The sequence below is a fragment of the Eretmochelys imbricata genome, chromosome 8 (assembly GCF_965152235.1).
Source record: "Eretmochelys imbricata isolate rEreImb1 chromosome 8, rEreImb1.hap1, whole genome shotgun sequence".
Classification (NCBI taxonomy): Eukaryota; Metazoa; Chordata; order Testudines; family Cheloniidae; genus Eretmochelys; species Eretmochelys imbricata.
In genome coordinates this window covers 14,288,129-14,301,833 of record NC_135579.1, presented here as the reverse complement: position 1 = coordinate 14,301,833, position 13,705 = coordinate 14,288,129, and the positions used below count along the sequence as shown (strand labels likewise).

At 35.7% G+C, this 13,705-nt stretch overlaps 1 protein-coding gene across 4 annotated transcripts in view; it reads left to right on the top strand.

The window, feature by feature from the left end:
• The window catches only part of RAPGEF6 (Rap guanine nucleotide exchange factor 6), a 235,079-nt gene that overhangs the window by 183,756 nt on the left and 37,618 nt on the right, over positions 1-13,705 (top strand). For all 4 annotated transcript variants that reach the window (XM_077825108.1, XM_077825110.1, XM_077825106.1 and 1 more), the window contains 4 exons: positions 1,856-2,013; positions 5,095-5,335; positions 7,173-7,556; positions 12,952-13,163. In XM_077825108.1, the coding sequence (XP_077681234.1) occupies positions 1,856-2,013; positions 5,095-5,335; positions 7,173-7,556; positions 12,952-13,163 (995 nt within the window). The remainder of the gene's footprint in view (positions 1-1,855; positions 2,014-5,094; positions 5,336-7,172; positions 7,557-12,951; positions 13,164-13,705) is intronic.

Below are 13,705 nucleotides of genomic sequence, written 5' to 3'. Positions count from 1 at the left end.
ACAAAACAATGTAAAACTTCAGAGTCTACAAGTCCACTCGGTTTGCGGGCGATACCAATCTGGGAGGGGTCGCAAGTGCTTTGTAGGATAGGATTAAAATTCAAAATGATCTGGACAAACTGGAGAAATGGTCTGAAATAAATAGGATGAAATTCAATAAGGACAAATGCAAAGTACTCCATTTGGGAAGGAACAATCAGTTGCACTCATTCAAAATGGGAAATGACTGCCTAGGAAGGAGTACTGCGGAAAGGGATCTGGTGGTCATAGTGGACCACAAGCTAAATGAGTCAACAGTGTAACACTGTTGCAAAAAAAGTGAACATCATTCTGGGATGTATTAGCAGGAGTGTTGTAAGCAAGATACAAGAAGTAATTCTTCTGCTTTACTCTGTGGTGATTAGGCCTCAGCTCGAGTATTGGGTCCCGTTCTGGTTGCCACATTTCAGGAAGGATGTGGACAAATTGTAGAGAGTCCAGAGAAGAGCAACAAAAATAATTAAAGGTCTAGAAAACATGACCTATAAGGGAAGATTGAAAAAATTGGGTTTGTTTAGTCTGGAAAAGAGAAGACTGAGGAGACATAACAGTTTTCAAGTATTAAGGAGGAGGAAGAAAAATTGTTTTTCTTAACCTTTGAGGATAGGACAAGAAGCAACGGGCTTAAATTGCAGCAGGAGGTTTAGGTTGGATATTAGGAAAAACTTCCTAAATGTCAGGGTGGTTAAGCACTAGAATAAATTGCCTAGGGAGGCTGTGGAATCTCCATCATTGGAGCTTTTTACGAGCAGGTTAAACAAACACCTGTCAGGAATGGTCTAGATAATTAATTCTGCCATGAGTGCAGGGGACTGGAGTAGATGACCTCTCGAGGTCCCCTCTAGTTCTATGATTCTATGATTGTTTTATTTTTAAATGTAGGGGGTTATGTACATAACTCTACATCTGTAAGTTCAACTTTCATGCTAAGAGATTGCACTACATTGCAATTAGGTACTTGCATTAGGTGAATTGAAAAACACTATTTTTTTCGTTTGTTTTTGTACTGTGCAAATACTTGTAATCAAAAATAAATATGAAGTGAGCACTGTACACTTTGTATTCTATGTTGTAATTGAAATCAATGTATTTGAAAATGTAGAAGACATCCAAAAATATTAAAATAAATGGTATTCTATTATTGTTTAACAGTGCGATTAATCAAGATAGCCCTAATTTTTATAATAAAAAAGATTAAAACATTTGGCCATAGCTAGTAAAGGCATAATCAGCTGCATTGTTCATATGAAGTGCGTAGGGCCACCCATATGGAAATTTCTACTTCAGTGTTTTATGCTGTGCTGAGCAACACTTTCACCATCCCACTGGTGATGCTGTAAATGGGCATGAATGCCTTAGCCTACAATCTGTATTCTTTATATATCACCAAGCTAGTACGTCAGATACAAATATGTAAGTACTTATGTATTGGATAATTTTATAAGGTGTTTTACATTGTAGCTTTTTTGGAGCTATAGTGCTTTTACCTCCAAACATTTCTTTGCACTGAAGTCTCACCCTAATGTTTTTACTCTTTTGCAGAATTTTGGTAATGTTCAAAAGTAATCTATTAAGAAATGAAGTTAAATTAAACCAAAAGGACAGATTTATTCTGTGTTGAGATCACAAGGATTTTTCTTTTTTCTGGAATGTACTGTGTTTTAATCCGTTTGATCTTGTGTTGTGCATCACATTGTTGTTAAGGAAGCTCTGACTTAGAGAAGGTTCTTGTTTTGCATCATTGCACCTACAGAGGAGAGATGATTTTTACTTTTGTATGGCCTAAATGTAAATAATTTTTAAAACAATTTTACAGTGATGGCAGCGTAAGCCAGTCACAGGATGACAGTATTGTTGGAACAAGGCAGTGCAGACACAGTCTGGCCATAATGCCTATCCCTGGAACACTCTCATCAAGTAGTCCTGATCTGTTGCAGCCTACAACCAGCATGCTGGATTTTACTAATCCTTCAGGTAAAATAATACATTTCTCTATGTTCTGTATGTGTAATGAACTCTGCAACCCACTGGAGCACTCAGTCTGAGAATATATTAGTTGATGTAGCAAGGTCTATTTACAAATCGATATACAGAGATTCTGAGTGTTTACCTATTTTAGTAAAACCAAATATAAAGCTAATTTACAAAACTACAATTTTATTTACTGGTTCCTACCATTTATATAGTGTTTACAATGACATTGCCACAGCGAATAAAGGCTCCACAGCATTAGCTCATTTTTAAGCTTTATTTGCAACTTTTATTAAATGTACCAATTTGGGGGAAAACAATACCTTCTACTGGCAGTCAGCTGTGCTCACCTGTTCCTGCCATGGCCCTATCAGGTCCCAAACTGGAGAGAAACAACAAAACCCAAAAAAGAACCTCACCTCGTAAGCCTGCATGCCAGGTCTCCTTTGCTGTAACTTGAGAGCTCGCTCCTTCTCTCCAGGCAAAAGCAGAACCTGCCATCTCAAGTGCCCTCCCATTTAGAGAGTTCTACCACTATTTTAGTGAAAGTAGCTTGGCCTTTTCTGCTCCCTCACACTTCTTTACCATCTCCTCCCAGTGCCTGTGCCCCTCGTACCATAGCTTCTGTTCATGTGCAGTCCAGGAAAAAACACTCTGAAAGCATATCGGGTAAAGGTAGGACCTGTAGGTACCGAGCTAGTGTTATTGGTCCCACACCTTGATGAGCATTTCATTCATTCAAATATATTTTTTAAAACGAAAATTAAAACTTTTCAATTTTATTACTTATGCCTCTCTGTTGCTGCTGCTATAGGAATGGAGTGGCTGCAGGAGGCAAATGTTGATCATATGCAGCTGCCTGTAAACATGTCAAGCCAGAATCATGTGTTTCCTTATTCTATATGAAAATTCTAAGGATAATTATACATTCATTAAACTGCCTTTTGGCTAATATTTAATAAGTGTAACATATCTTTATCTTCATAACTTCTCTTGTAAAATAGATATGCATATATATCTTATCTTATACATAAATATCCATGACAAATCACTTCCCTTCTTGCTGCAAATTCATTGTCTTTCTACATGTAACAAACATACTTTTTCTAAAAATCTTGATTTTAACATTGGTATAGGATTTTACATAGTCATTAGCTGTGGCCAGTTAATCTTTCTTAACCAGTATTCAGTTTAATAGTATTCCTGTGCAAAGTCATTTTTGAATGTAAGGAAGTCTAAAATATCTTTTTGGCAGATCAGCATATTACATTAATTTGACTATTATTCTTGTAATCTGTAGATTTTATGTTTACATAAACGGATTTATTTTTGTTTTTGCTGCCTGCAGCTGTTGGTTTTTACTGTAAGTATTCTGAATTCTGCCAGCCTAAACTTCTTTGTATTGCATGTCTTGTCTGTTGAAATGAACATAGTTTTAAATTGCCAATATTTGTTTACAATTTTTTATTTGCATCATAAACTTTATTATTAGGATTGTTGTTGTTGCTTATTGGACATTTGCATGCCCTGTAACCCATTTTTAACTAAACCAACTATTTATTTTGTGGGGGAGGTGGTGTTGCTTAGTGTGTAAAGCACTGAACTGAGCCTTAGGAGACATGGATTCTATTTCACTGGCCTACTGGGTGACTTTGGGCAAGTCACTTCCCCACCCTGTGCCTCAGTTTCCTCATCTGTAAAAAGGGGATAATGCTACTGACCTCCTCCGTAAAGCACTTGAAGATCTACTGATGAAAAGTGCTATATAAAGGCTGTGTGGTGGTGGTATGTTTGATTTTTTGTAATAAAACTTTTTGCTTGCCAACTTGAAGGTTTTTTTTCCCTATTATAATCACGGATTGAATCATGAATGGGAAAATAGAATTTTAAAAATACTATTTACGTTTAAACAAACAGAAAAACCAGCAACAGAACCCAAACCAAAGTGATTGGCATCAGTATGTCTCTCTTTGTGACTGGCAAAATAAAGTAGTAAAATTTTTAAAAATGTGCATTCCTATTTCTAGATTCCAACTCATGTATTTTTTAGATTTTAACAGGTATATCAAGATAAGTTTCTTGGTAAATTTTCAAAATTGCATCAAAATTGTTTGCTTTATTGAATTTGTAGGTATTTTTACATCAGATACTGTTAGTAAGAATCAGACGTTATAATGCTTGTTTATTCAGTACAGGCAGATTGTTTTGTAAGGTTTCATTACTCCTTTGAGGGTTATCGATAGATGGCCCTTTGTTGGTTTCTGATTCTTCTTACCAATGTATGCACTTTTTCATAATATATTTACCCTGTTCGTTCTCAGCTTTTCCAATTCAAATTAATACTTACATAAAAATTATTTATTTTTACTTTTATCTAACAGTTCTTTCTCAGTACCCTCCCCCACCCATATGGGACATCTAACCTTTAGTTGTCCACCATTCATCAATATGACTGAGGCGGCTTTTACTATACAAATAAATACATAGACTCCTAGTGAAAAAGTTGGTAGAATCAGTTTTCATTCACAATGTGATTTAGGCCCCCATTTTCTTAATACCTTGTTTCGTCCCCAGCTGCTGCAGGGCTACTTTTTCTTCCAACTGGGAAAGGCTGCTGGTATCAAATAATAAATTACTATTCTTTTCCCCTGGAAAAAGGGACTTCCTCTTGAATGGGCTCTTAGAATATGTGCTAACTATTCATGCTAAACTATTTGTTCGACCTTGTATTTACCAGTGACATTCTGCGTAACTTTCCCAGATCTGAGGAAAAGCTCTGTCTCACCATCACAAGTTGGTTCAATAAAAGCCATTCTCTCACCCAGCTTGTTTCACTAGTATCCTGGAACTGACACAGCTGCAACAACACTGCATCCTGTGAAAGTAATTTTTGTTAATTGTGGGAAAAAACGGGATGGGTTTTTAGAAAAAAGAGAACAAATATTTTATTGAGAATTTACTTTTTGTCAAGACCTAGGTGTCTTCCACCCTGACAGATGAATTCCACTGACAAATGAATACTTTTTTATCCTTTCAAGGGAAGTAGCAGTTTTACATTTTAAAGGTGTTCTTCTTTAAATTTAGATATTCCAGATCAAGTTATAAGAGTTTTCAAAGCAGATCAACAAAGCTGTTACATTATAATAAGCAAAGACACTACAGCAAAAGAAGTTGTGAGTCATGCAGTGCACGAATTCAACTTGATAGGAGCCCCAGAAACCTACTCTCTCTGTGAGGTGTCTGTTAGTCCTGAGGGAGTCATCAAACAGAGAAGGCTTCCAGATCAGTTCTCCAAATTAGCAGACAGAATCCAGCTCAATGGAAGGTAAAGTTGTATTTGTTTTGTTTGACTCTGTCTTTAAACGTGGAGCATTTTGAAAGAAATATCAGAGAACAGTGTCCCAATTAAAACTGGAGAAGAAAGTCTAGAATTGTCTCTTTTATATTACTGAGAACTGCTAAAGATGTAATCATTTATTTCAGTGTACACAAATATTCTAACAGAATTGCTGCCCTAGGCTATGTGCAAATAAGATGGATTATTTTAAACTGTAATTATAGTGTTTTCTGCTTGCTGTGCTTATTTGACCTGTCTGCTCTTTTCCTGCTTTTATGGCAGAAAAAAATATTTTATGCCTCCACTCAGCACATAATTATAATCTCAGGCTTTCTTGGAGTGGGGAAGAGAGATCATTTCCACCTGAAGTTGATGAGAACTTATTCCTCACATTCTGGTACTTACGATCTCTGATGCTGTCCATTTTGTAAAATGGTATACTTACACTGAATTCCAGTGCCATTAATCAGCACTAGAAGGAAGGCTTCCTACAGCTGCTAAGTATGTTTTGCTGGGAGGAGACGGCTAAGGCTTTTCCTCCAGAAATGCCAATAGCTCTGAGAACTCTCTTGTCTAGTGTCTCAGGAGTTTGCAAGAACACTTTCCTGGCCACTACAACTTTTTCAGAGCTCTCAAACTGAGTTTAAGGGACAGTCATAAACTTGCTACGCTCTCTGTTACAAAAAACACTTTCACCGTGGATGTAGGAATGTGAGTTCCCCTACAAATATTTTTAGTCACTGGGTTTTATCCATCACTCTAAAGAAAGAGAGGTTCATGACAAGTGGTGGTTGGATATCTGACTTTTAAAAAAGTATAGTATCTGAATAATACATGGCAGATGAACTTCAGTGTTTAAAAAAGTTTGAAATAAGTTCAGTCACTAGATAACTTAATTCAGAAGATCAGTGCAAAATATACAATGGTTTACATTAAAAAGGAATAATTTATATACTCTGGTGGTGGTTACCATATTTACCTTCTAATTAAAAGATACGCTAACTTTCTTTTTCTAAAATGTAATATTACAGCTAGTTGATATTAACTTAAGACACATGCATCAGCTTTTATGCAAACCTTTGTGAGTTCTCTCACAAACATTAAGGGCTTTAGCACATTGCCTCATGATCTGATCCAGGCCAGAAGATGTGTTAGAAAGTAGAAAATTCTGTTCAACTCTCGTTACAAGGCAACAGAGAATTTATGAAGGAGAGTCATTTCTATATTTGTAAGTGATCTCCGTTGGACCATGAAAGTGATATTCTTACATGCCTTTTCATTTCCTGAGTACTGTGTGCTTCATGTACATGTTAATATATTATGCTAATTTTTCTATCAAAAATGGGAAAATACATTTACATCAAGATTTCAAATATTTCTCAGGATCCCGAGCCATTCAAAATGTTAATTTACTGCTGCATTTGCAAATAGACAAGCTACTGACCTTCTGCTGCAGGGCAAGCTTATTATCTACACAATTGCAGGCTAGTGTATAGAAACGAGTGATTAATGAAGAGGAAGAAAATATTAAAATGGTCACATAATATATTGAACTTTTTTACTTTAGTAATGACAGCGTTGTGCAGTGGGTAGAGTAAGAAGCTGAGAGTTGGAACTCACCTGAGTTCCATTCCCAAATTGCCTCTCACTATTAGGTGCTAGGCATGTCCATTGTAGATAAGCTCGCTAGTTGGTACCTCAGTCCAGTGGAGATATTGTCGAGGCATGAAGGGGTGATGTTAAACTTAATTGTATGTAAAGTACTTTCAGAATGTCAGAGGAAAGCTGCTCTAAAGTTTATTATTATAATACAATTTACCTTTAGGTATTATCTGAAAAACAATATGGAAACAGAGACGTTATGCTCAGATGAGGATGCCCAGGAGCTGCTTAGAGAGAGTCAGATTTCTCTTCTCCAGCTGAGCACCATTGAGGTGGCTACTCAGCTATCAATGAGGGACTTTGAATTATTTCGCAATATTGAGCCTACTGAATACATCGATGACCTCTATAAGATGGACTCCAAAACAGGAAATGCTCACCTGAAACAGTTTGAGGATGTCATTAACCAAGAGACATTCTGGGTTGCCACAGAAATTTTAACTGAGCCCAACCAGCTCAAAAGAATGAAGATTGTTAAGCATTTCATTAAAATTGCCCTACACTGTCGAGAATGCAAGAACTTCAATTCCATGTTTGCCGTTATAAGGTAAAGTACTATTATTTTGGCAGTTGTTGATCATCTGAATTTTATATTTTTTACTCATATTAAATTAGAACTGAATATGATTGTGGCATCAAATACAATTTTAATAACTTCCATTGTAGGGAAGAAAAGAAAATATTCAGTCTGACAACTTGTGGGGTACAGTGTATTTTAAAACAAATTTTCAGGTTGCACAGCATACCATTCTATACAAAAAGGTATAATTTCACTACATTCCCCCCTACCCCTTACCCTCAATTTTTTTTAAAGTGTTTGTATTGTGGTTTTTGTCATTGCTCCTTAACTGTTACCTGTGTGTTCTTTCCTGTCCATTAGGATAAGGAAGGAGAGAGTATGTTTGGATAAGCCGTGTTCTTATTTATAAACCTTAAAAACCTGCTGATTATTGCTGCTATTTTCATTGGTTGCTCTGCTTCTTTGATTCCTGAGTACTGTGAGCTTTTGAGCATACTTCTTTTTCCCCCTTTTCTCACTTATCATTACTTTCTCCCTGTGTATTTGAAAGAAACCAGAGATAAGGCGGTTACATAATATTTTTCCTCACCCATGTAGACTCTTCCCTCACCCGTTCTCCAATCTATCTCATCTTAGTCTGCTAGTTTTAAATTTTCCTCCCTTCTCTAACCAGTCACTCAGCACCTTTTCTGTTCTCTTTATTTAAGATATTCAGGCTCTTTCTTTGTATTTTGGGTCTAATTCTGATTTATACTATGTGCAACTTCATTGTCTTGAATAGTCTGAGCCAAACAAATGTCTTGTTCTCAATTGCTTCGACACCATCATTTGTCAAAAAGACAGTTCTTCACAATACGTCTATCTGGACTAATTTTTCAACCAATCAACACTAATACTGTTTCTGAGAATTATGATATTTGACCTTTTTTCCACACTTTAATTCCCTTAGCCTGATTTACAGAACATGTGTGATTCTGTTTTATTCAAGGCTATCCATATATGAAGCTAATCCTAAAGAGATCTGTACTGTGTATGTAGATATGCAGAAATAGATACCCTCATTTCCATTTCCTAATGCCTAGTTTCTCATGGGTAGGAGTTACTCTCCCTCACTATATTTTGCTTTCATCAGGCCCTCTAGGATTGAAGTCTTGTTCGAGAAATCAGCCTTTGTTTTTACCCTTATTTCTAAGGAAACTTACCCTTTTTTAAGCTGTGCCACAAGTAACCCATTTGCAGTTTGGCATGCTGTGTCTAGATGATGCCTTCCTTCTCTTAGCATAGTTATTTCTGCATGTGTCTGTTTGGAGGGCACATTGTTGTGACTGATAGCTTTTGTTTATAAGAAGACTATGATTTAACTGATATGCAAATGATTTGGCAATAGTATGAGGGAGAAATTGTGCCTTTTTTGTATTTAGATTAAAATTAACCAGTTTTGATGCTTTTTGAATCTGATATTTATACAACTTTGTACTTGGATTAAACAAAATTTCTAACAACTTTTTTATTCCACTAATCACTACAGTGGTGAATTACATAACTGCATGATATTAAAATCCACTTCCTTTTATCTTTGATTTATAGAGCGGTAATCTTAGATTGAGTTTCCAAATCATTTCATTCTGGAGAATTTCTTTATAAAATCATCCACAATAAGATTTTTTTTAAAGTAGCTACTTTTTTCCAATAAAATGTTAATTCATCCTTTCATACAGAGATGTATGAACTGTTTAAGATTGCTGATACAGTAATTGCAGAAATTGTTTGCGTGGCATCCCATAAGTGTAGTGCTAATGGGCTTTATTGAAACTAAAATTGGCATGCATTTCCTAAGGTCCATATAGTCAAATATATGTCCTGCTACTTCAAACCATCCCAGTAGTGGCTCAGAACATTGCCCTTACTAGTTCTCTATATTAAGTACTCCTATAAAAACTAAATCCTCTCAAAAATTGATTTAGCAGAGGACACCATCCCTGCTCAAGCTTTTCTTCCCTTATCTTATGTACGTTATAAATCCTAAGAGGCAGCATGAAACCATTCTGGTGCCTTCAGGAGTTTGTAGGACTCAGTGGGGGTCCTACCTTATCTGCTTTTTTGGTGTATGTTCAATATATTCATCATTTTAAGCTGCTTTTTTCTAAGGGACATAGACTGAGTTTCTGTAACCTTGTAAACTAAGACCCGTAAATCCCTGTATCATGTAGTAGTCTTGTGTATTTTCTATAATCTCCTTATGGTATGACCAGAATGATACAAATGTTTTAAAGTAATTTCATTTGTGCCTTATTTTCCTGCTTAAATCATTTCCTATATTATATTTTTGCATGTATTGCAAAATGACAAGTGTTTTCTTCTACTCTCTATACTGATCTGCATAGAATACTCTCACTGTGGGAGTTTTAACCTTTTTGGGTCAGGAATGTCTTTCTCTGTATAATATTTGTGGGTACTACGAAAGACTAATAATAATGTCCATGTTATGTTAAATATACCCTTCTGTATAACTGAGTGGCATTAAAACCAGCAGATTAGAATAGTATGAGGGTTGATGCGAGATTAGGCTTCATGATCATGACACTTTAATCTGACTGTAAATCTAAATTGATATACTTTGTTAGATTTGTTTTTACTCTTTCAATCTGTATCTGTAAAGATACTGATTCTGTTTTAAGAAAATTAATAATACAGTAAAATGCCACTAGAAATATATACTTCATCTTAGGGCCAATTATTTTTTAATAAAATAAGAGTTGTCAAGCACCAGTACAACCCTGATTTAAATAAAGTGTATTAAAATATACTGGATATTAATCAATTTATTTGTGCACTGTTGTTATTATATTATTACTGCAAATATCTCGATGTATACCGATTGAAAGGAATTCTGATTTTACCTCTATATAACATCAGATGCTGAAGTATTACTTTGAAGCCTTTTCATTAATAATCGGTGAATCCAAATGCCTTTTACAAGAAGGAGCACGTTAAATTATATTATTTTCCCTTCTTCTTCAGCACTGGAAGCACATGAGTGTCACAAAAATCCTTGAGGGAATGAGCTAATGCAAAACTTCAAGTAGGCTTCAAAAGTAGTAGGCCAGTGATGAAATACTATTACCTGCTAATCACACTCTGTGCTGCCAAATTAGGGTTAGTGGCAAAAGAAACACCTTACTTGTTTTCCTAAATGTACGTTCCTGGGGGAAAATACAGCACTAAGAGGATTAAATTGCTTCATTGATTTTATTTGACTGTTGCATTATAATGGAAGGTTTAAAAAAGTTTTATCATGGAAAACCTTATTGCAGTTGGAACATTATTATCTGTAATGTTTAACCTCTCAAATCAAAAATATTATATTCACATTCAAGGGATTTAATGTGGTAATCATGCTAAGGAATAGACAAACGCATTTTGTGGATCTTTTCTTCTCTATAGGGCTGCAACATTATCTGACAAACAAAATTAAAAATCAGTTCAACTGATTTTGACATGTTGTGGTCATTAGTTTTTTGGTGGGGCTGGAAAATGTCCTGATAACATATTAAAGGCCAGGTTGTAGCTGGGATTGAATGAGCACACACAAGGAAAGGAGTCAGAATGCAAGGAGCCTTTCTCTCAGTTTGTCCCTAGAATAAGGCCAGTTATGATTGCTATCCTTGGTCTCTTTGAGGCACAACTCCCCCTAAAGAGGCAACAGGAGGAAAGGACCATGACCAATCTTGCACACCAACAGCCACTGCATCTGGCTGGTTACACCAGGGAGCTCATGATGCATCCTCCTAAGGGAGCACAGCAGGTGCATTTCCTCTTCGCATTCCCCCTCAAGAATAAATTGTCTCTTTCAGGTCCAAAGCTTCCTTGTGGCTGCCCTGTAAGCAACTCTACCCCCGCACCCTAATCTGCCTCTAAGGATAGTGGATAAGCACAGTGATGATTTTATCGGGGCTGGGGGGGACTCTTTAAAATTTCAGTTGTTATATTTCAAAAGACATAAACTTACTCATCAGCAGAAAATTAATCTTCATTTCTTGCTTTCTGTGGTAGCATAGACAAAATGTAATAAAGCAAAATGATATCTAATCCCTATCATGTCATATTAAAAAGAGGCTTATTTATTTGCTCCCTTTCAGAAAGGACAGTTGTTTTGGTTTCATAGAGCAGTGTCCTGATCAATAACAGCAAATCTTAGTTTAGTGATTTAAGTGCAACATAATCTAATACTGACTGTTCTGTATTGCTAATCTATGCAGTGTAAATGTTAAAATCATAGGTCTTGTTTGGGTTGCAAACATGAGCAAGCCAGTTGTGACTGAGTAGAAAAATAAGGGGTGCAGCTTGATTTAACTGATCTGCCTACCCAGCTAATTGGTGGGTTTGGAACCCAAATCTAATATCTACTGAAAGAAACTTCCCATAGAAAGTAGGTGTGTGAGAGACAATGATGGACAAGCTATCTTTTTTAGTAGCTATAATTTTTTTAAAGTAATTCTACTTAGTATAAATGACCTATTTTTCCTCCCGAGTTTGTTCAGTGTACATATCAAAGCAAGATTTTTCTAACGGCTGGTTGTATTTGCAGTACTGGCAATCTGAATATCAAGCTGTGTGTGTTCTGCTTCGTAACCCATCTATAATAAAGATTGTGGAGAATCAGAATTCACCGAATAATTTTGCTGATGCATGATGCAGTATAGAATGCAGCTTGCTGTTTGGAAACTCCATAAGGATCCATAGTACTGATGAACAAAACTCATTAATCTAATGACTGTATGATTCTTATGCAACTTTAACTTAGTGGATGTAGGTTTTTAATTTGATTTATAAAATGTGCACCTGTCTGTAATGTTTGGTGCATGTGACAATGCTTAAAAAAAGTCAGATGTAACAAGTTTTTTGGTATATCTACCTCTTTCACTAATTTGCAGATCAACACTACCCATTATAAAGGCTCCCAATCTGTTCCTCTTAAAATTCTCCCCACTTGTATTTGTAATGAATGTGCTGCTCACTCCTCTTGCTGTCTTACTGTGACTGTACCTCCTAATCACTTCATTAACTTTTCACTCTTGATATCCTTTCTTTGGTATAGAATCTCACTGTCAGAAAATGGCTGTTAACTTAGCTGAGCGCAGGTAATAGATTTGTCTTGGAACTATATTTTTAATTTGGCGTACTATGACTATGAAAGTGTTGTCATACTTTTCAGGTCCCATTTTCAGTGTTCAGGAGAGTGCCCAGCTGTGGCTTATTGGTAACTTATTTGGCTGCAGTGTGGCAAATACCCAGATTTAAAGCCTTTTAAAAATCCATTTTCCCTTTAAAAAAAGAAAAAGAAGAAGTCGTCTTAACCTCCTTATTAAATGCAATAGTCCCCATTTAACAGCTGATAATAGGAAAAAATTATCTTTTACAGTGGGCTAAATCTGGCACCAGTAGCACGACTCAGAGGTACCTGGGAAAAGCTACCAAGCAAGTATGAAAAGCACCTTAGAGACCTTCAAGATCTTTTTGATCCATCTCGAAACATGGCAAAGTACCGCAACATTCTTAGCAGTCAGAGCATGCAGCCTCCAATTATCCCACTGTTTCCTGTTGTCAAGAAGGATATTACATTTCTACATGAAGGTAACTCCCTATGTAGAGAAGTAATAAACCAAAACATAGAATAATATCTTAATCCTTTCTTCTTTTGTGTCCAGTGTTCCAAATTTTACATCTAAAAAAAATAAGTAATATAATGCATGGTGTAGTCGCCTCTTGATAAAAATGAAATATAATGCAGAATGCATAATAGAGGAGGCAGATCCTAGACAAAAATTAAAAATTCAGTGGAGATATTAAATATTTTAAAAACTGCACTTAATCTTCATTAACTACCTCCAAGGTTATGATAGAAGAGCGTTTGACTGTAGTAAACAATGTTCAGAACACTTCAGATATATTTCTGTCATAAAAACTCATCATTACAGTATTTGCAGATTTGGTTTCATGTAGTGGCTTGCAGAGGGTTACTTTTGCTTTAAAATATTTCTCTTTATTTAAAATACTTCCCTTTTTAACAGTTTTCCATTCATCATTAGTAAAGGTTAAAGGGTTCTAAATATGCCAAGTTTTCAGATCTGTTGTCTCAGAATTGTTTGAACAAATTTAAAAGGGTAAATGTAGTC